Raw genomic sequence first — 23714 nt, forward strand, 5'->3', positions numbered from 1 at the left:
GACTAAATACATACTTTGAATGCATCAGATGCCATATGATCTTGGAAGCTAAGCAGAACCAGATTTGGTTAGTACTGAGAAGGGAGACCTATCTGGAACACTCAGCAATAAGGCCCCTTCTACACTGTCATATAAAATCCAAATTATCTGCTTTGAACTGGATTATATGGCAGTGCAGACTCATAATCCAGTTCAAAGCAGATAATGTGGATTATCTGCTTTGATAATCTGATCATATGGCAGTGTAGAAGGGGCCTAAGTACTACACAAAGCACCTTTTGAGGATTTCTTGCGTATTCCTTGCATATACACAAACATCTATCTAACAGCCTTATTTCAAATAATATTTGTCATATCAAATGCTCCTCTCAACAATCTTCCCAATCTAGGACACTCTTTTCAGTCTCATGTCGCAGATTGTTCTGTAAGCACATCCAACACCCAAGGACAGTTAAGGGAGATTGTCAGGAGCTAGAGCTGGTGAATAACAAGCTTGCATAAAACGACAGTTGGATATGATGCAATGTAATATCATGGATTTTATTTTCAATGTTTTTGTAACCCAGCCTGAGCAATGTAATAGACGGATAACTAAAATGCATGCGTGCATAAATCTATCTTTATGTAGGACAATCAATAGAATACTGGTTAGAAAGAAAAAAAGGAATTCTATTTAATTCTACTATGCTCAGCTTTTATGGAATAAAACAACTTCCTGCTAAACAGTAACAAAAAAAAAAACATTATGGAGATTTTTGAAGCATATGGACTTGTACCTCTGATTTCTCTGGTCAGTTGCATCCTTACACTTCCAGAAGAGGAGGGTTTGTTTGTGACCCTTTACCTGGTCTCATTTGACTTTTGTTTATTGGATGTTTCCATCCTCACTTTGCTACTCTCAGCAACATCTCCCTAATATTAAGGAAGCACTCACAAACCTTCAGAGCAGGTCACCAGGGGATGTAGGATGCCTACTGGGGGAAGGGGTAAAAAGAGGAAGAATATCACATCCTTCTTACTTCAAACTCAACTAAAACAAAAACATTATTTTTTATTTATTTATTTACAGTATTTATATTCCTCCCTTCTCACCCTACAGGGGACTCAGGGTGGATTACAATGTACATATACATGGTAAACATTCAATGCCATAGACACGCAAAATGTATAGACAGACACACAGAGGCTATTTAACATTCCAGCTTTTTTTTCATGAGGGTATTCTGACCACCAGGGGAGCTGTCGCTTCACCGTCCATTTGTGACACGGATGAAGTACTTCCTCATTCTTTGCATGCTTGCTGGAGATTTTTATGGTGTTGTAAATTAGCCTCCCCTCATAGGCGGTACCTAAATTTCCTACTTGACAGATGCAACTGTCTTTCGGACTGCAAAAGTCAACAGCAAGCTACACAAATTGGTCGGAAGCTCTCTCCCATCCGGGCTGGCTTTTGGTCAGTAGTGATATTAATACAGCTGACTCCCAGCCAGCTGCGATACAGTCTCAGTGCAGGATGTTTTTGCCTTGATATTCTGGGATATAGGGCTGTGTGGAAGGGCTCCCAGTTTCTCTCTCCTCCTTTTCAAACTGCAAACAGGTTGCACTTAAGTCTGCAAGGGGAGAAGAGACAAGAGAGCAGAGATAGTCCTTCCCAATAGGCTCAGACAAAAGCAAGCTGCTGCACCCTCTCTTAGCTTGTCTGTCCTACTTTATTAATAACTTTTGCCATCATGACTGTATTGCTTGGCCGTATGTGTCCTGCTTCTCAATGCTGAAGACTATGTGTAAGCCACTGACAAGCCAATTTCAATCAGAGAAACCTATTTGCTCTAGCATAGCTCTACCTTGCCAAAAGATAGAATGGGAGCTTATGTTTATATTACTATCTTCTAAAAATCTATTCACACGAAGCTCTCTGGCATATGTATTTCCAAGTTCTCAGGCAAGCAGTATGCATTGGAGCAATGCCCAGAGGCCCTTTCAGGATTCAAATCTCTCTGCTAGAGCAATAGGAACATATGGTGAAAGGGGAAAACAATTTTCTGAGCAGTCAGAAAACTAGCAGAGAGGCTGTGGGCCATATAACCCAGAATATTAAGGCAGATAGTCCACAATATAACTTTGAATTGGGTTATCTGAGTCCACACTGGCATATAATCCAGTTTAATGTGGATTATATACAGCTGTGTGAAAGGGGCCCAGACTTTACAGTGACCCTTTACATTATTAAAGTATTTTCTTCCTGTCATAGTTGTACTGAGCTCCTACCTGTATTTTGTTTTAAAGCAAATTAATGCTTGTTGAATCCTTGTTTCTCAGGCTGGATCTACACTGCCCTAAATCCCAGAATCTGATCCCAGATTATCCGCTTTGAACTGAAATAGATCGGTCTATACTGCTGTGTCTACACACTATAGCATTAATGCAGCTTGATACCACTAACTTCCAAGGCACAATGCTTTGGAATCCTGAGATTGTAGTTTGATGAGGCCCCAACAGTCTTTGACAGAGAAGGCTAAAGACCTTGTAACATGACAACTCCCATGATTACATAGTATTGAACCATTTGGTTCCAAAATGCAGGAATTCTGCAGTTGATCTTCCCTTGGTCATCCAGCATGGTTCTGTGGTTGACTTCTGCTGGGTGCTGACCAGTACATGACCCCCAACGGCTTAATCCATAGATTAACTGGAACGCGCAAGCCCGATCACCATGACAGGGTGATGGTCCTGGTGAAGAGGTACTAGAGGGCATGTTATTGAAACCTGAGACCCCCAAAAGACCCCAAAACCCATGGCCAAGAAAGATGTCATGAGGGGTCCAACTGGCTGACATCTCAGGATTAACTTTCCCCCAAAAAATGCAGCCCATCTGACATCCAAAGACAAGCTTTGACCCAAGTACACAGTTACACAAGCACCAACCCTGGGGAACCCTGGCCTAATCCCATTATCTCTCCAGGCAGTTGGCATAATCACCCAGGGGCCATCCTTCCTGGCCAATAATAAAGCCTTCCACTCAAAAAGGAATTAATCCCTGACCAGTTGGAAAAGTCATTGAGGCCCCTTCTACTCTGCCTTTTAAAATCCAGATTATCCGCTTTGAACTGGATTATATAGCAGTGTAGACTCAAATAATCCAGTTCAAAGCAGAAAATGTGGATTTCTGATTTGATAATCTGGATTATATGGCAGTGTAGAAGATGCCTACATTGACTGTGGTGAGGCCCCTTCTATACTGACATATAAAATCCAGATTGGCAGCTACCTCTCCACCAAAGTCAACATCGACACCGAAATACAACACCGCTTGAGCTCTGCGAGTGCAACATTTTTCTGAATGAAGCAGAGAGTGTTTGAGGACCAGGACATCCGTAGGGATACCAAGGTGCTTGGTTATAAAGCTATTGTTTTCCCAACCCTGCTATATGCCTGCGAAACGTGGATTATCTATAGACGTCACATGCAACTCCTGGAATGATTCCATCAGCACTGCCTCTGAAAAATCCTGCAAATCTCTTGGGAAGACAGGTGGACAAATGTCATGCTGGAAGAAGCAAAGACCATCAGCATCGAAGCAATGGTCCTCCGCCACCAACTCCGCTGGATGTCCGGATGCCTGACCACCGTCTCCCAAAGCAGCTGCTCTACTCCGAACTCAAGAACGGAAAACGGAATGTTGGTGGACAGGAAAAGAGATTCAAAGATGGGCTTAAAACCAACCTTTAAAACTCTAGCATAGACACTGAGAACTGGGAAGCCCTGGCCCTTGAGGGCTCCAGCTGGAGGTCAGCTGTGACCAGCAGTGCTGCAGAATTTGAAGCGGCACGAATTGAGGGTGAAAGAGAGAAACGTGCCAAGAGGAAGGCACATCAAGCAACCCTGACCGAGACTGCCTTCCACCTGGAAACCAATGCCCTCACTGCGGGAGAAGATGCGGGGCAAGAATAGGGCTCCACAGTCACCTATGGATCCACAAGAATATTGATCCTAGATTACTATCCTACTCGGCCAACGAAGGATTGCCTAAGTAAATAAGTAAGTAATCAATCCAGTTCAAAGCAGACAATGTGGATTATTTGTTTTGATAATATGGATTATATGGTGGTGTAGAAGGGATCTGAGAATCTTCCATATTGCCCCATCTACACTGCCATATAAAATCCAGATAAAATCTGCTTTGAACTGGATTATATGGCAGGGTAGACTCATATAATCCAGTTCAAAGCAATGTGGATTATTTGATTTGATAATCCAGATTATATGGCAGTGTAGAAGGCGCCTGAGTTTCAGGGTTATCAATTGCTTTTCCGATTAAATACATACTCCAATAACCATTATTATTATTATTATTATTATTATTATTATTATTATTATTATTATTTATATCCTCCCTTAAAATTTATAGGTGTTTTTACCTCACCTTTCCTCCTTTGCAGGGCTAAAACAGAATGAACTCTAAGAATAATATTAACATTTCATACATGCAGTATTCAACCATTGCTGAAAAGCCATAAAGCACATGTTCATATATGAGTCATTGTGGGAAGGAAAATTCCGCTACTCTGCTAAATCCTTTCCTTATCGCTGTTGATCTCAGCGGAAATTTTGCAGTTAACCAAACACTGTACATTCATTCAGTGGCTCTCATGTCACTGTGATTTTCCAGGTACAATAAATGATGTCCAGAAAATAGCTTATAGGCTCAAAAGAGTTCCTACATTTTTCTTACTGTTGGCAATTTTTATCAAGTGTGGAATCAAATTCAGCATCTCCATACACCCTGTATAAAGAAAATGGTCATATATAACATTTAGGAGGCTGAACAAAAAATACTGTTTGCATTTTTTACCCCTGTTGTTTTTTTCAATGAATCCAAGGTAATGGGGCTTTCAAATAACACTGCAGCCCTCGCTGTATTGTGGACTATTTAACACAAATGCAGGTCTTTCCACTCTGTCCACCAAGGCCCCTTCTACACTGCCATATAATCCAAATAATCAAAGCAGATAATCCACATTATATCTGCTCTGAGCTGGTTTATCTGAGGCCCCTTCCAAAGAGCTGTATAAAATCCACACTGAACTGGATTATATGGCAGTATTGACTCGATAATCCAGTTTGAAATAGATATTGTAGGATTTTCTGCCTTGCTTGGTTGATTGATTATTGGTCGGGCTATGCCCGGGAAGCTGGCTGAGCCTGGGACTTTTGGATACTGTTACATTTTCAGGCTTGAGCTATGCAAATGCTTGCAGAGAAGCAGAGAGAGAGAGAGAATTCTGGAGTGTGCTCTTGCTTCTTAAACTGCTGGAGGAAAATTCTCCACATGAACAAATAAAGACCATTTTAAACCTCTCATTTAAGGACAGTATGTGAGTCGATGCAACTGATCACATTATTATAAATATGTTGTTCTGAATTACGAAGAGTAAACTGCTTGTTCTTTTGTTGATCACCTGTGTGGCATATGTGTGGACTGATGAAATGTGAACTACATGTGATTTATTTTACATTACGCCACAATATTCTGTGTTAGATGGCTGTGTGGAAGGGTCTGTTGGAGTACAGCCTGTGATTGTGTTTCAAGATCAAGGTGCTTTATATGTGGGAAATGATGTCAATGAGAGTCAAGATGGCGATGGTCTGGTCAATGATATTAATGCAGAGAATAACATAGTGACACTGGTTCAAAGTGTAGTTTCCCATGAGAATGTTCCTACGGGGTATAGGGATGATAGTTTACTCCCTGAATTGCTCCCGGAGAGTTCCCAGGATTTGGGGCTTGAAAACAACTTGGCAGCTGGAGAAACGAATGAGCAGGTAGACAGCCGCGTGAAAATTAGCCAAAACAGACAGCTTGGCCAAGGCTTTCGCCGTTCTGCCAGGCTTTGAGAGAGAAGGATGAGAGGCATTCAGGGAAAACAAAACCAATTTCTGAGTACTTAGAATGGCTTAACGAGGGGATATAATGTTCCAACCGTGGGAAATATAGTCAAATGAAGCATCATTTTCGAATCCTGCTAAGTTCTTGCTCTTGTCTTATGGAAGCCTTGCTTGGAAGATTAATGTTTAAGGATTTCTTGTTTATGGTTTGACTCTTTATCTCTTGTGATTAAATACTCGTGTTTCGGATCAATGTTTTCCTGGTTCTTTGGATTTTATTAGAGAAGTCTGGACTTTGTTTTGAACTTTGCTGAACCCTACCTTGGAATAATTTGTTCCTGCTTATCTTCCTACCTAATTGGATTTATCTATTCTCTTAAAGTGTTTTTTTTTACCTTGCTGCTTTTACTTATCTTCAATAAAAAGGATTGTTTTCCTACTCAACGTGTGGTGTTTTGAAGTCAGAGGGTTATTCCTGTTCTGTAGTGCAACAGGGCCCACAGACACCAGAGGAGTTTATTGGCTCATTCTAAGCCTCATCTTGGATCATAGGGAAGGCTGAGTGAAGGAAGATAGATGCTATTGAACTGTGGTGCTGGAGGAAAGTTGTGAGAGTGTCTTGGATCGCAAGAAGATCTAACCAGTCCATACTTCAGGAAATAAAGCCCGACTGCCCGTTGGAGGGAAGGATAGTAGAGGCAAAGTTGAAGTACTTTGGCCACATCTTGAGGAGACAGGAAAGCTTAGAGAAAACAATGATGCTGGGGAAAATGGAAGGAAAAAGGAAGAGGGGCCGAGCAAGGGCAATATGAATGGATGGCATCCTTGAAGTGACTGGACTGACCTTGAAGGAGCTGGGGGAGGTGACGGCCGACAGGGAGCTCTGGTGTGGGCTGGTCCATGAGGTCACAAAGAGTCGGAAACGACTGAACGAAAGAACAACAACATCTACACTGCCATATAAAATCCAGATTGCACGATTTTTGTTCCTAGGTTATAAATGTAATTTCTTAATTGGTTCCTAATTGGTTCTATCATAAAAACATGCGGAAAGTTCATTACACTGTGAAAACTTTAAGTACTTTTTGCTATAGTTTTTCAATGAGTATCTCACTGAGTCCTAACCAATTCAACCTAGTTTATGGCAACTACAAAAACAAAGTTTCTGGAGTAGAACAACTACTTTCAAAGTAAGTGCCACACAAATAAACAGGAAATAAGACTTTCAAACCAGGAACAGAACATTTTTTCCAATGTTGCTATCTATCTTAGGATGCGTCTACACCAGGCATGAGCAAACTGTGTTATGTACAACTAACTTGCATCTTTTTTGCTTATCTTTGGATGCTTCTACACCAGGCATGAGCAAATTGTGTTATTATGTAGCTAATTTGCATCTCAGGCGGGAAGGGCGATGAGTGGCAGGTGACGTGCCCGCTGGAGCCAATCCGCTCCTTCCCCGGCGCCCCGCCCCTTTTGTGGGCGGGAAGCCAAGCGCGCCTACCGGCAACGCAGTGCAATTGAGAGGCTGCCTCGCCGCTGGTGAAACTCTGGTGTTTTGGGGGTGGTAAGTCTGGATTTGGGGGAGACTCTTCGGATTTGGGAAGGAGCCGGGGGTGGAGGGGAAACAGCCTTGGAGGGAGTCCCGATCTGCGGCCAAGTTGTTGGAAAGGGTTTAGGAAAGGGGCGTCCCTCGCCCCGCCATGGCGCAAGGCTGGAGCAGGGTCATCATCTTGGGCAAGGAGGGTTTGCAAACGATTCCAAAGATTTGGGGACATTTCTTGAAACTATCCTTATTGACTCCAAAGTCAGCCCCCACGCTGCCTTCTAGGTGCATCTTCTACACTCTAATGCAGTTTGACACCGCTTTAACTCCATACTATGGGAGCTGTAGTTCTGCAAGGCCCTTTTAGCCTTCCCTCCAAACAATAATCCCCAGGAGTCTGTAGCACTGAGGCTGGATCTACACTGCTATATAATTTAGAGTATCAAAGTATGCCATCCTGATTATATCTGCCTTGAACTGGATTATATGGCAGTGTAGACTCATATAATCCAGTTCAAAGCAGATCATGTGTGTTGTCTGCTTTGATAAACTGGATTTTATATGGCAGTGTAGACCTGTATCTCTTCCAAGGGTGGGATTCAGAAGAAGCTCTTTCATGGGGCCCTTCCACACAGCCATATATCCCATAATATCAAGAAAGTCCCACTATATCTGCTTTGAACTGAGTTATCTGAGTCCATACTGACATATATACCAGTTAAAAGCAAATAATTTGGTTCAGCTGTGTGGAAGAGGCCCCAATGTCAAGGGTAAACCTTTACCCATTATTGTTGTTGTTGTTGTTGTTGTTATTTGAAACACAACAAGATGAGTCCTCAGCAGACACTCTGCTGGCTGTTGAATTGGATCACACTTTGGACACTTCCCAAGTGTCTAGGATTTATTATTATTATTATTATTATTATTATTATTATTATTATTAGGCTGGATCTACACTGCCCAATATCCCAGGACCCTTCCACACAGCCATGTAACCCAGAACATCAACATAGAATAACCCACAATATCTGCTTTGAACTGGGTTATCTGAGTCCACATTGCCATATATTCCAGTTCAAAGCAGAAAATGTGGGATTTTATTCAGCTGTGTGGAAGGGGTCTGAATCTACCCTACCATATAATCCAGTTCAAAGCAGATCATCTGGATTTTTATGGCAGTTTAGACAGGGCTTAGCCATGGTAGTTAAAGTGGTGTCAAACTCCACCTTTGGGCAACCAAGGGCCCTTCCACACAGTCCTATATTCCAGAATATCAAGGTGGAAAATCCCACATTATTTGAGTGTGGACTGAGATAACCAAGTCCAAAGCAGATATAGTGGGATTTTCCACCTTGATATTCTGGGATATAGGGCTGTGTGGAAATACCCAGACTGAAGCTATTCTCTTCTGCAGTTGTTTTGATCCCAATGCTGTTGGCCTCCTGCAGTGATTCCCAGCCTTTAGGCCTGCAAGGTTTGGGACTTCAACTCCCAGAATCCCCAGCCAGCTTGTTCAGGGATCCTGGGAGTTGAAGTCCAAGCACTGGGAGGACCAGAGTTTTAGGAAACACAGGCATATGGTCAGACTGAGGTCCCTTCTATGCTGCTTTATAATCCAGACTATCAGAGCAGACAATCCACATCTGCTTTGAACTGGATTATATGAGTTTACACTGCCATCCAATCCAGTTCAGAGCAGATAATCTGAATTCTATATGGGCTCAAATTCCATCAAAGTTCAAAGGGGATTCTGATTCTGCCTGAAACTGGCTTTCCATTGTAAGGGAGCAGATCCCATCTGATCTTGGAACATAAGATGGCTTATCCCTGGTTAAGGCTTGGATGGGAGATGGGCAACGAATACCAGGCTGTCTTTCAGAGGAAGGAGTTGCCAACACCATATCTTAGTATTCCTTGTCTAAGGCCCCTTCTACACAGCTGAATAAAATCCCACATTACCTGCTTTGAACAGGAATATATTGCAGTGTGGATTCAGGGTCCACACGGCCCTATACCCCAGAATATCAAGGCAGAAAATCCCATAATATCTGCTTTGAACTGGGTTATCTGAGTCCACACTCAGATAATATGAGATTTCCTGCCTTGATATTCTGGAATATAGTGCTGTGTGGAAGGGCCCTCAGATAAACCAGTTCAAAGCAGATATTGTGGATTATCTGCTTTGATAATCTGGATTATATGTCAGTATAGAAGGGCCCCAAATAAAACCCTGTTAAATTAATGGGGCCGCCATAAGTCGCACCATCCTTCTCGCCTGTTGAATAATGGCATCACTTAAACCAAAAGCAGTCTGACCCAAAGCCTGTTTGCTTATAAACAGACCCCCAGTAGAGCAGGGATCGATTAGTCTTGGGAAGAAGTGACCTCAATGTGATTAATGGTCTGGTAATTATTATTAAGCCCTTATCAACCTCACAGTGAGACAAAAAACCGCACAGTGAGGCACAGTGATCTGTTGGTCGATGGCACTCACAATACTAGTTCTGTGGAATTCAGTGTTTCTGTCAAATGGGCATGGCATTTGTTGTTGTTTTGTGTTCAGTGGCAACACTATCAAGGGGACTTCTTGGCAAAATGTGTGACCTTTGCCTTCCCCTGAGGCTGAGAGAGTGTGACTTGCTCAAGGTCACCAGTGGGTTTCCATAGCCAAGTTTCCAGAGTCATAGTCCAACACTCATTTTTGGATCAGTTTTAAGGGATGGAATTAAGATTGAAGAACATACACTCGCACTGTGTATGTGTATGAGTGTGCGTGTCATTGTTGAATTCAACTTTGTGGTCTCCAAATAGGTCAGGAAATCTGTTTCTTCTGAGGACTGTGCTGATTGTATGTTTTGATCTTGGCTCTTATATAATATAATAGCAATGCTCGGGTTGTTTCAAAAAGGCATTGTTCGTTTTTGAATGTTAGGTAATATCACTTAGGTAAGTTTTAATGCTATTAGAAAAAAGCAAATCTTTGCTTTTTTAAAAATGAATGCTGTCATTCGAAAATGCATAAGGAGGTGGGTGAACTACAATTCCCAAAATCATGGATCAATCCTCCCTAAACTTTGCCAGTATTCACAGTTGGCCATGTTGGGTCTGTGTGCCAAATTTGGTCCAGATCCGTCGTCGTCTGGGTTCAGTGTTCTCTGGATAAGGGTGAACTACAACTCCCATATTCCAAAGTCAACTCTCTCTGAACCCTTTGGTCTCACAGGCGGCTTCTACACAGCCATATAAAATCCAGATTATCCACTCTGAACTGGATTATATGATAGTGTAGACTCATATAATCCAGTCCAAAGCAGATAATGTGGATTATACGGTAATGTAGATCCAGCCTCATTAAAGAGATGGTTTCATCTGGTGGTGAAAGGAGGAGAAAATCAGCACCAAGCAAACATCTCTGGAGATGAAGTTTTCCAAATGAGATATTATAATATCCAATCACCACCTACATTGCTTCAGAACGTAGAACACTTTCTGATTGATATTAATAGAATATCCGAAGATACTAGTCTCGATCCTTAGCTGTCTAAGGGCCCTTCTACACTGCCCTATATCCCGGAATATCAAAGCAGTAAATCCCACATTATCTGAGTGTGGACTCAGGGCCCTTCCACACAGCCCTATATCCAAGACTATCGAGGCAGAAAATCCCACAATATCTGCTTTGAACTTGGTTATCTGAGTCAGCACTGCCATATATTCCAGTAATAATAATAATAATAATAATAATAATTTGTGATACAAAATCCAGCATCTAGATCTTGTTTGCTGTGACATACAGTGTTTTTGTGTCATTATTATTATTATTATTTTTATACCCCGCCAACCATCTCCCCTAGGGGACTCGGAGTGGCTTACAAAGGACTAGCCCAAAAATTAAAGATAAAAACAAAGACAATTAAAATCATCAGATAAAATATAAAGCAAACAAGTCATAACAACATCAAAAACAATATGACTGTATTTGCTTTATATTTTATCTGATGATTTTAATTGTCTTTGTTTTTATCTATAATTTTTGGGCTTGTCCCTTGTAAGCAACATCAAAAACAATATGACTGAAATAAAGGAACATAGCTGAGATTCAGGCTCAATGAGTGCAATAAATCCTGAAAAGAGTCCATGGAAAGTGCCAAAATCAAATAAACAGGGGCTGGGGAATACTATCATGGAAAGTGTTGAGATAGCAAAGGAGAAAATGTGGGATTTTATTCTGTTGTGTGGAAGGGGCTTAAGGGTGCATCTGTATTGTCACAATAAAGCAGTTTGACACCACTTAAACTGCCATGGCTCAATGCTATAGAATCATGGGAGATGTAGTTTTACAAGGTCTTCAGCCATCTCTGCCAAAAATGCTGGTGCACTGAGTCTATATCCATGGTGGTTCAAATGGTGTCAAATTGCATTTATAGTGTAGTTATATCAATTGTTGTCATATGCTAGAATGAGCTCTCTGAATTGTACTTGTAAATAGACTAGCAGCTAGGACAGGACTTTCAAAACATTTATCCATTGAAACAGTATTTATGTACAATATATGCATTTCAGTGTGGTGATTAAGAATACAGTGTTGTACTTGTCTACTTCAAAGTAAGTCCTATTAAGCTCAATTGGTTTTACTTTTGGATAAATGCACATATAAGTTTGCAGCCTAAAAGACTGCATTGTAAACCCAGAAACTTCCAGGTGAGATCATGCCTCTGCTATGAGTTTGCTAGATGGCAATTAGACCTATTTTAGAGTTGTTATATGGATCACTGTAATTATGTATGTGAGGTGCCTTATGCACTCACAGGAATGGATTGTGGAACATTTCACAGTGTCTCATTCTTTGCAGCAGCTTTTCAATCATTCTAGGGTTTTGGTTTTTTTTCCCATAATGCGGCATGCGTCCAAAAACAGCCTCCAGGTAAATTTTGTGTATGCCACAAGGCCTATATTTTAAGTCAGTCTAAATTTATTTTGAAAATATCAGTGTCTGCTATTAGTAAAGTATATGTCAAGGAAGGAAGGACGAAAAGAAAGGGAAGGAGGTAAGAAATAAAGAAGGAAGGAGGCAGTGAAAAAAGGAGAGAGAGAGAGATGGATAACAGAGATAACTCAGGACTAACCAGAGAGCTGGAGTAGTGGTTTGAGTGTTGGATTAAAGGTGCATCTAAACCAGGGGGTCCTCAAACTACGGCCCAGGGGCCGGATACGGCCCTCCAAGGTCATTTACCCGGCCCTTGCTCAGGGTCAACTTAAGGCTGAAACTACTTGAAAGCACACAACAACAATAATCCTATCTCATCCATCAAAAGCATGCCCACACTTCCCATTGAAATACTAATAAGTTTATATTTGTTAAAACTGTTCTTCATTTTAATTATTGTATTGTTTTTAAGTGGGGTTTTTTGCACTATAAATAAGATATGTGCAATGTGCATAGGAATTCATTCAAGTTTTTTCAAATTATAATCCGGCTCCCCAACAGTTTGAGGAACTGTGACCTGGCCCTCTGTTTAAAAAGTTTGTAGACCCATGATCTAAACTACAGAATTAATGTAGTTTGAACCCACTTTAACTGCAATGGCTCAGTTCTGTGGAATCCTGCGTCCCTATCCCCCTTTGGCAGAGAAGGCTAAAGACTTTGCAAAACTACAATTCCCAGAATTCTATAGCATTGAACCATGATAATTAAAGTGAAGGGGAAACTACATTAATTCCACAGTATAGATGCACCCTAAATATTTATTTCGCTTCCCCCTGTTTCCCCATTCTTTGTAATCACGCTTTACAGATCTGCTTTTTAAAAAGGTCAAGCTATCTGACATATACCCTTCAAATTAGATGCAAATCCTTTGAGCATCCCTTCTAATTCCCTGTTAAAGTGTGATCTGTAGATGCCACATAGTGTATATTGTAAATCGTATCTTCTTAGACTCACCTTCCAAATCTGATGGAAATTGGTTTCGCTGTTTGTGCGTGATGATTTAACAAACAAATGAATAAAAATTATAGAAATGCCATACACGAGAGCCTGAAAAATTTGATAGGTTTCATCTATTGTAGCCATTTCCAGGAATTTGAACTCTAGTCTCCAAAATCGTAGTCAACGCTCAAACCAGAACAGTGTACTGGCTCTTGCCTAACTTATACGTATTAGACTTTTAATGATTGGGTTGTATTTAACTTGAGACTTGCTAGTGAGAGCACTTTGACATCCACATACTGCATTCTATTGTTACTGTCTTGAAAGGATTCCCGTTGTCACTGAAGCGTATCTGTTTGCATAATGCTTTTTCAGGCCTGAGGACTGACATGACGGTAAGAAGGGAAGCTGGCTTGTGTTATAGGTCTGACAGCATGTCTCTGGAATGCCGCTGAAGCATCCTGGCAGCAAAACAACAGATATAAAATTGGATGAGTGACTCAAGTTCTGATTACAGTGGGGGATAGGGATCCCAGCTTGGAAACCGGAGGGGGTTCCTGGACCTTTTAATGATTGTGTAGAAAACAAAATTTCAGATAATGAGGAGAAGGGAGTAAGAAGGAAGCTACCAAGTTTTAAGTGTAGACTCGTATAATCAGATAATGTGGATTATCTGATTTGATAATCTATATTATATAGTAGTGTAGAAGGGGGCTGGATTCTGTAAATCTAGAATATTTTTGTGAATATTCTTATCTAGTATAAGATAGGTGCAATGTGCATAGGAATTCATTCATGCTTTTTTCAAATTATAATCTGGCCCTTCAACATTTGACACAACTTGTCAAATCTTGTGTTCTCATTCTTTGGCTCCTCAATGTGATGTCCACATGCAGTACTATGGCCAGGGACATAATATTTAATACCACCTGGCTCCTAGTAATTTACAATATATAACACAATGTAATGTGTGTGTGTGTATGACTGAAAGGTCGCAGGTTCAAATCCAGGGAGCGGCGTGAGCTCCCGCTGTTAGCTCCAGCTTCTTCCAACCTAGCAGTTCGAAAATATGCAAATGTGAGTAGATTAATAGGTACTGCTTCAGCAGGAAGGTAATGGTGCTCCATGCAGTCATGCTAGTCAAATGACCTTGGAGGCATCTATGGACAGCACCAGCTCTTCGGCTTAGAACAGGGGTCCTCAAACTAAGGCCCGAGGGCCAGATACGGCCCCTCCAAGGTCATTTACCCAGCCCTCGCTCAGGGTCAACCTAAGTTTGAAACTACTTGAAAGCACACAACAACAGCAACAACAATCCTATCTCATCAGCCAAAAGCAGGCCCACACTTCCCATTGTAATACTAATAAGTTTATATTTGTTAAAATTGTTCTTAACTTTAATTATTGTATTGTTTTAAAGTGTTATTTTTTGGCACTACAAATAAGATATGTGCAGTGTGGATAGGAATTCATTCATGCTTTTTTCAAATTATAATCCGGCCCTCCAACATTTTGAAGGACTGAGACCTGGCCCCCTGTTTAAAAAGTTTGAGAACCCCTAGCTTAGGAAATCAGACACAATTGAACTTAATGTCAAATAGTAAATGAATGTCAAACAAGATGTCCCTGGCCATAATACTGCATATGGACACCACATTGAGGAGTGCAAGAATAACGTTTGTTTATCTATATCTATCTATCTGTCTATAATATGCATACAAATGATCTAAACATATCTGTATGTTCCTCTGATCTGTATGTACTTCCTTAAATATAAAAATGAGCATGAACACTAAGTAGAGAAATTTTCATTCGATCTTTGGGCTACAATGAAGTTGCTGGTCTAGAAGTGCTTGAAGGAAAAAAAAATCATTGCAGACACTCCTTGGCAGACATATGAATTGGAACATATTTATTCTTCAGCTTTCACACTTATTACATTTCTTGGCCTCCCAGAAGTTTTCCTAGAAGCCACTAAACACTCCAATCTATTTTGACCTAGAAGTAGGAAATGTCACCTGATTTCTTTCAGCCAATTTTGTTGTGAGAATGGAGATATTCTGAAGGCAGGGGGCTTTTTTTGGCTCAAATCTGGAAAGGGTAGAAAGTATGCTGTCTGTGGCTGGATCTACACCAGGTATGGGCAAACTCAGGCCCAGAGGCCGGCTCTTTACTCAGGCTCTCCTCTCTCTCACTGTCCTCTCTATCAGTATGAGGATCTGGTGGCTCTCTACATCCTCATACTGAGAGGAGGGCTAGAGCAGTCACATGTGGCCTCAGCACCAGTCCTGGGCACAGCATCTTCCTGGCCTTCCTAACTTGTTCCTTGGCCTCCACTGCCATTGCACTCAGCTGCTCCTTTTCTTCCAGGCTTCCACCCCTGGAAATGAGGAAGGTGGCTCCTCTTCCACCTCCTCCTTTGCTGTTGCCTTGAAAAAAAGAACAGGAAGGAAGGAGAGCCCTGATCAGCCGTTGTGTGCCTGCATGGCGTGTCAAATCCTCTTGACAGGCGGATGTCTAAGGCTCTCCTTCTCTCCTGCTCCTGCTCTTCTTTCCAAGGGGGAACTTGCCCTTGAGGAAATTACCAGATGTCATCTGATCCTGTATACTAAGCAGGATAAGCCTTGGTTGGTACTTTGATGGGAGACAGTCAGTGAATTTCAGAGCAACACATACTAATGAATTAATGAAGCATCATAATAAAATTTCATGCTAATTACTTTCTGAAAGCAATTTAGTCAGTTTCGGAGGAAGGAAATGGTGCTGAGGCCATGCAGCTCAGACATAGCTCGAGCCTGGACATGACCTTGGACCAGACAAGCAACCCTATTCCCTCACCTCCACCCCCTCTCTCTGACTTCCCCACCCTGCTCCAACTTCTCTTAGCCTCCCCCATTCCTCACTTTCTCCAGTCTCGACCCGCCACATGGCCCCTGAGTTAAAAAGTTTGCCCATGCCTAATCTGTCATATAATTCAGATCATCAAAACCAATAATCCAGAGCATTTGCTTTGAACAGGATTATATGAGTCTACATTGCCATATAATTCAGTTCAAAGCAGATAATTTGGATTTTATATGGCCGTGTAGATGCAGCCTGGGACAGAGTAGTCCAGTGAGAGGCAGTGTAGTAGTCTGATCATAACACAGGACCATAACTGAGGAGACCTTGGGGTCACTATCTCTCAACCTAATTGAACAACAATTTTGTAAAGATCAAAATAGGGAAGGATCAAGGCCCCTTCCACACAGGTGAATAAAATTCCACGTTACCGGCTTTGAACTGGGATATATGGCAGTGTGGACTCAGATAACCAAGTTCAAAGCAGATAGTGTGAGATTTTTCTGCCTTGATATTCTAGGTTATAGGGCTGCATGGAAGGGCCCCAAGTGTGCTTCCTCAAGCTATTTTCAGGAAACTCAGATGATCAATGTTGCAACAAGAACCCAGTTTCTTGTTGTGTGCCTTAAAGTCACTTCTGACATATGGTGATGCTCGGGTGAAACTATCCTGGGTTTTCTTGGCAAGATTTATTCAGAGGCAGTTTGCCCTTGCCTTCCTCTGAGGCTGAGAGAGTGTGACTCACCAAAAAGCATACAGTAGGTTTCCATGACTGAACAAGGATTCACATTCTAATCTCCAGGGTATTAGTCCAATACTTAAACAATGCTGACACGATTGCATGTATAGAACAGTACAGTATTAATTTAAAACCAGTTAATTTAACTGTTATCCTTTGGGAAATGCACCAGCGAATGTTAAGAGTAGGAAAAGCTGTGTTTTCTTAGTAGAGAGAGAAGGGACCATTTTTCAGTGGGAAGGCTGGATGATTCTTCTCCATGCCCTTAGTAGTATTGACAGATTTAAGGATGTGTCCATTCCAATATTGACTTGTCCTTGACTGGTCCACCTGCCAGAGCGTCTCCAGACTCCATAATATGTAGGATCAAGTATGTGTACACTTTCCCCGGGGCAGATGTTTCCCTCTCCCTGTCTCTAGAATAGGAATCCTCTCCATTTTGGAGCTGTCAGGCTGTGTTCTTTTGTCCCCAAGGCTTCCAAAGCGCCCTTGTCTGTTTGCTTTGTAAAGTGTTGCCAGCCTGCTCTCTGCTCCATTGAGCCCATGTCTGCAAGATGCTGAATGGCCCGTTCCTTGTATAACAGCCCAAGAGCTGTTCCAGCCAAGCTTTGACATTGCTGCTCTCCGTCTAATTTGTAAAGTCTGAAGTGCAGCTGCTGCTAAAGCTCTCTCTTGGCTTTCTGGGCCTTTTGACGAAACATGCTAAAGAATCAGAGCAAACGCACAATGGATTCCTATCAGTTGATTTGCACAGCAATGGGCTATACGTACTTATAATATGCATAGGAAAACCCAAGGTTTTGTTCCTTGTCATGTGAATTCCAATAAAGTTAAACCCAGAAATGTTTCTGACAGGCTCAGATTATTTTGGAAAAAACAGACAGTGTTGACAGATAGCATGTTGGGTTTTTGTGTATGTCCTGATTTGTTTTTTGGGGTATTTTCTGCAGTTGTTATCTTGTTGCATTTTAGATTTATTACGACCTGGGGAAAAAGTCATAATATGGGCCAGCCCCAATGATAGGCCAACTAGAGATGCATCTACACTGTTAGAATGAATGCAGTTTGACCCCAGTTTAACTGACCTGGCACATAGCTATGGGATCTGCAGTTTAGGGCTTTTCCACACAGCCATATAACCCAGAATATCAAGGCAGATAATACACAATATCTCCTTTGAACTGAATTACCTGAGTCCATATTGCCATATAATCCAGTTCAATGTTGATTTAATACAGCTGTGTGGAAGGAGCCTTGGAAAATCACCAGCACTCTTTGGCAGAGAAGTCTAAAGACCTTGTGAAACTACAACTCCCATGATTCCAGAGCATAAAGCTATGGAACCAAAAGTGGTATCAAACTGCATTAATTCTACGCTATAAGGTGCACTCTGAGATTCTAACCCAGGAAATGGATATAATGAAGAACGTTATTTCTAATTATTGTATATAGTTTAATATAAGCCAACTTAGATATATGCCAAGGCATCTAATTTTACCACAAAAAACTGGGAAAACGTATTGCCTCGAGTATAAGCCAAGGGTGGGAAATGCAACAGCTACTGGTAAATTTCAAAATAAAAATAGATACCAATAAAGTTCCATTAATTGAGGCATCAGTAGGTTAAATGTTTTGAATATTTACATAAAACTGTAATTTAAGATAAGACTGTCCAACTGATTAAACTATTACTCTAACCTTCAATGTCAATGTGCTTACGTATTCTTCCAATAATAATAATAATAATAATAATAATAATAATAATAATAATGAGAGTAAAATAATGAATGAAATAATAATAATTGAGTAAAATAATGGAAATGTATTAATAACATGAATAATAGATTAAATAATAAATGGAATAATAACAATAATAAAAAGAGTAAAATTATAATTAACAATAACAGCATTAATAAAGTAAAATAATACATGGAATAATAATAATAGAGTAAAATGATAAATGTAATAATAATAATAATAGAGTAAAATAATAATAACAATAACAACAACTGAGTAAAATAATAAATAACTTGACTCGAGTATGAGCCGAGGGGGACTTTTCCAGCCCAAAAAAAGGGCTGAAAAACTAGGCTTATTCTCGAGTATTTGCAGTACCATAATTTGGCTAGGAAAGGGATCTTCTATCTTGTGTGCCAAAAATATCCTTTGACCTGAGAGACAGCAGCTTAGGCTGTTAGGAATTGTGGGAGTTGAAGTCCAAAACACCTGGAGGGCTGAAGTTTGCCCATGCCTGGCCTAGACTGTGTGCTGAGGTGGCACCCTGTTTTCATTGATGCACTTGATGCCACTTGAAAGTCATCGATTTCAATGCAATATCAACACATCAAAACATTCAGTGGGTAAAACTAAACATTTTATTAGGAAATTTGTAGTTCAACCTCTAGTTAAGTTTTCTCTTTCAGTGGCACATGCAATCACACACAAAAATAGTTCAATGTGTGGTGCAACCATTATGATATACTGGAATAATAATGTCCGTGAATGCAGGTTCCAATCTATAGTTGATTTTGATTATGACGGGACAAACCTATTCATATCCTAGGGCCTTTCCACACAGCCATGAAAGTGCCACCCATAAGTTGGCAGGCAATAAATGATTGACATTGTGGACCCATTTGTGTTTCAGGGTCCCTAAGCTGTGTTTAGGAATGTTGTTTGGGCGAACAAATGAAATTTATGCTCTCCGTGACTTATGAATAAAACAGAATTGTGTTGGTACGTGGTGTCTGAGATGTCTTCGTCCATATAAGCAGAGGTTAGAATCATGCAGCTGGAAGGACTGCACAGTAATTGGCCATTTGAACAGAAATTCACCATATTGCAAATTAAGAAACAGATGAAGTGTTTCAAAATGCTATCTTGTACATTTGTATAATTGAGACTGTGGTATAATTGAGTTTATTAAGGGAGTAATCATGTGTTGTTTTTTTAATATTAGGTGGAGCAGAATGCAAGAAGTTGACAAGATTGAAACTCTGAAACAAGAATGGTAGGTTTGTGTTTACATTTTGCATGTTGCCCTAGAATGAAAGAAGAAAGCGCAAAAGCTGGGTTGCAGCTAAACATCAAAAAAACCAAGATTATGGCAACAAGAATGACTGACAACTGGAAAATAGAGGGAGAAAATGTGGAGGCCGTGACAGACTTTGTATTTCTAGGTGCAAAGATTACTGCAGATGCAGACTGTGGCCAGGAAATCAGAAGACACTTCCTTCTTGGGAGGAGAGCAATGTCCAATCTCGATAAAATAGTAAAGAGTAGAGACATCACACTGGCAACAAAGATCCGCATAGTCAAAGCCATGGTATTCCCTGTAGTAACCTACGGATGTGAGAGCTGGACCTTAGGGAAGGCTGAGCGAAGGAAGATAGATGCTTTTGAGCTGTGGTGTTGGAGGAAAGTCCTGAGAGTGCCTTGGACTGCGAGAAGATCCAACCAGTCCATCCTCCAGGAAATAAAGCCCGACTGCACACTGGAGGGAAGGATACTAGAGACAAAGTTGAAGTACTTTGGCCACATCATGAGGAGACAGGAAAGCCTAGAGAGGACAATTATGCTGGGGAAAGTAGAAGGAAAAATGAAGAGGGGCAGACCAAGGGCAAGATGGATGGATGGCATCCTTGAAGTGACTGGACTGACCTTGAAGGAGCTGGTGGTGGTGACGGCCGACAGGGAGCTCTGGCGTGGGCTGGTCCATGAGGTCACGAAGAGTCGGAGGCGACTGAACGAATGAACAACAACAACAACATATATACAGATAGTTCCCCAGTTACAAACATCTGACTTTTTACAAACTCAAACAACAAATTGTGCCATACACACACACACACTTGAACAGAACCAACCTTAGTTTGTGGGGGCGGTGCATGTGTGTGTCATTTTTCATGCAGCACACCTAGAGACTACAGGCAAGACGTTATTGTGTCCTGATACATTGTTTGGAAAGCTCTGTGAAAAACAGTCATGTTAGGTCTTTTGGGTAGTTGATATGAGAAAAATGATAAAAAAAGGGAAAGAGGAAACTGGCTGTGTGTGGATGAGAGATGTGTTTTGGGACTCCTGCCCAAGGTCTGTAGCTTCTCTCCACCCGACTGATCTCCAGACGTAACACCTGCAGACTTAGCTAACCTCGGGACTAATCTGATAGCAATCCTAGGTACAATGTGACCTTCCCTTAGTCATTACTTGTTGGATAAGTTTTTTCCCAAAAGAAATCCCTCTGTTGAACGAGGCTTGAATGCGTCTCCAGGCTGGTACATATCCTGTTTCCTCTGCCCTTGAAGGATGCAGCTGCAGGCAAGCATTACAGTTTCTAGCATATCGTATTATTAAATCTGCTCCTTTGTAATAAATGACTGAGGTATGCTTGCGAGGCAAGAACAATGCTGCTGTTTTCCTGAAGATCTGTTGTATTCTTCCAAACAATCTTTTACTTTAAAATAGCTCAGTGGAGAGTTCAAATGAGCATAGTACGTTCAGCCATATATCTTCTATTTAAACATTTCCTTAATTTGTTTATGATGACATGCGTACTTGAAAATACAGTCAAAATATTCATGCCTATCCTTTTCTTTTGGTTTTCTTTCCCTTCCTGTATGCTTGTTTATATTTATTAGAGTTTAACGTGTGAAATGGTGTCACTCTGGCATTTTCAAAATTAAGCTAAAATAATGTTACATTATTTGCTGTATGGACATGCTTCTAGAACATGTCCATACAGCCAAAAAAACCTACAATAACACAGTGATTCTAGCCATGAAAGCCTTTGAAAATACACTGAATGAAAAATTATTCTGCTTCCTTTCCAGGGCCCCCAAATTGAATTTTCATTTACACCACATAGCCTAGACTTAGGTCATACCATAGCAAATGTACCTTTCAAATACTTTAAAAAATCTACTGAGAAAAGGAGTATCTAAATAGATATATTTAAAAATACATGAGTGTATCATAATTTGTATGCAGCAGTTTGTGTTTGCGTCATTCCTGTGTAGCAAATCATAGACTGCTGACATTCTGAGTAATTGGCATCACTCTCATTTTTGGCAGGCAGTGACGAATGCATGACAAATATAGATCATTGTGTAAAGTGACTCAATAGCCAAACAACTTTAAACCAGTTTCAACATCCAGCTAAACCCAGGATTTAGATATCACTAGCAAGCCACAATATTGTGCATTTCTCCTATGCCCTATTTTGGTATGAATGCACCCGACCCTGCCCTTGATTTAACATTATTTAAAAGTTTCACCAAGTGGATTAAAATGGAATCAGCCAAGCTACCAAACTCACATTGAAAACAACTATTCTGAATCTGATACAAGTACAATGAAAGAGTGCCACAGATTAGCTTTCTAATTATTTTCCGATCTTGTATAAATTACTGGGGCCAGAATATTATAAAAGATTTATATGGAACTAACTTGTGGTGCAAGTTGTTTTCAAATAAAGATGAGTGGCTGTTTGCTAATATTTAGAGCAGTAGTTCCCAACCTGTGGTCCATGGACCACCAGAGCTTCACAAGAACAAAAATATGGTCTTCAGCCTCACTATTACACCATTGCCTCCAAACCATGCAGCAACAAGAGCGACTGGTCCTTCGAAACCCTCTTATAATGCTGAGGCAATGGGTTTGTCAGGAGGGGAGAGGCTGACTACCCGCGAAAGATTACTACTCCCACAGCTCCAGATTTTTAATTATGGTTTTCTGTGGGTGAACAGATGGTGACTACGGAATAGCATATGTTCTGTATCAGAAACTAGAGCTGATGTGGTCTATCCAATTTTCTGAATCAGCACCCAAAATAACCAAACCGAATCTAAAGTTGATCAAAAACTGATTCATAATCCATTTGGTACTAATGTTGGAGAGTGGTCCCTGGTTAACGTGGTCCCTTATCAAGTGGTCCTTGGTCAAAAACCACCGATTTAGAGAGTTGAGAACCTGGCTTGATTTGTATTAGTCTTATATTACAAATCATCAATGATAAACAAATAATTTTCTGGAAAATTTGCTGCCTCCATAACACCACTGACAGGTAAATAAACAGTTTAGGTGAAACTGTAAATTTCATTTGCAACTTTAGATTTTTTTTTAATCTTCTCACTTTACAGGGTTTGCACACCAAGAAAGGACAGTCAAGTTCAGAATGGCACAGACGAGAGCAGCTGTGATATTTTTGTCGATAATCTTTTTGAAGAAGCTCAGAAAGTTGGGGCTGTGTGCACACAGCAGGCAAAAGTTAAAAGCCAAGTAAGTGGATTAAATGTTGTAAGATATAGTCATTTAAAATTGTGTTTAAAGTCTTAAGGACCAGCACCCAAGAACATACTTTTACTGCTGGAGTGGTTTCTATCAGTGGATCTCTAGTGAGTGATCTCTCCATATCACCCTTCTACTTCACCCTGCAAATTCATCTCAGAGCTAGGAAACCTGCCTCTACAACCATTAAAGTTGCAATAATGGTCTCAAGCTTTGAGTCTGACAGCCCTAATATCGACATAGATGGGGGTCCCATCAAAGTAAATTTTGCCACATCCCTCTTCATATCTGGAGCTAGTTATGCAACTTTGGTACTCCTGACGCATTTTTATAAAAGCCTCTGAAGGGAGTGGTGTCATGCTCTAGTTAAGAATGAAAACCTACATTTAAACGCCTACTGTATATTCTCATGTATAAGTATAGAAATGTTACCTAAAAATCACTACAGATCAGTGTAGGTGCTGTACCATAATTCTTATCAAAAAGGAAGG

General features: G+C 40.7%; 1 protein-coding gene across 1 annotated transcript in view; it reads left to right on the forward strand.

The window, feature by feature from the left end:
• The first annotated feature begins 7376 nt into the window (after positions 1–7376).
• Positions 7377–23714, forward strand: part of UBXN2A (UBX domain protein 2A) — a 34061-nt gene continuing 17723 nt past the window's right edge. The window contains exons 1-3 of the mRNA XM_060786945.2: positions 7377–7453; positions 19898–19948; positions 23076–23214. Of these exons, the coding sequence (XP_060642928.2) occupies positions 19908–19948; positions 23076–23214 (180 nt within the window). The 5' untranslated portion in view covers positions 7377–7453; positions 19898–19907. The remainder of the gene's footprint in view (positions 7454–19897; positions 19949–23075; positions 23215–23714) is intronic.

Source organism: Anolis sagrei, chromosome 1 (genome assembly GCF_037176765.1).
Source record: "Anolis sagrei isolate rAnoSag1 chromosome 1, rAnoSag1.mat, whole genome shotgun sequence".
Lineage (NCBI taxonomy): Eukaryota > Metazoa > Chordata > Lepidosauria > Squamata > Dactyloidae > Anolis > Anolis sagrei.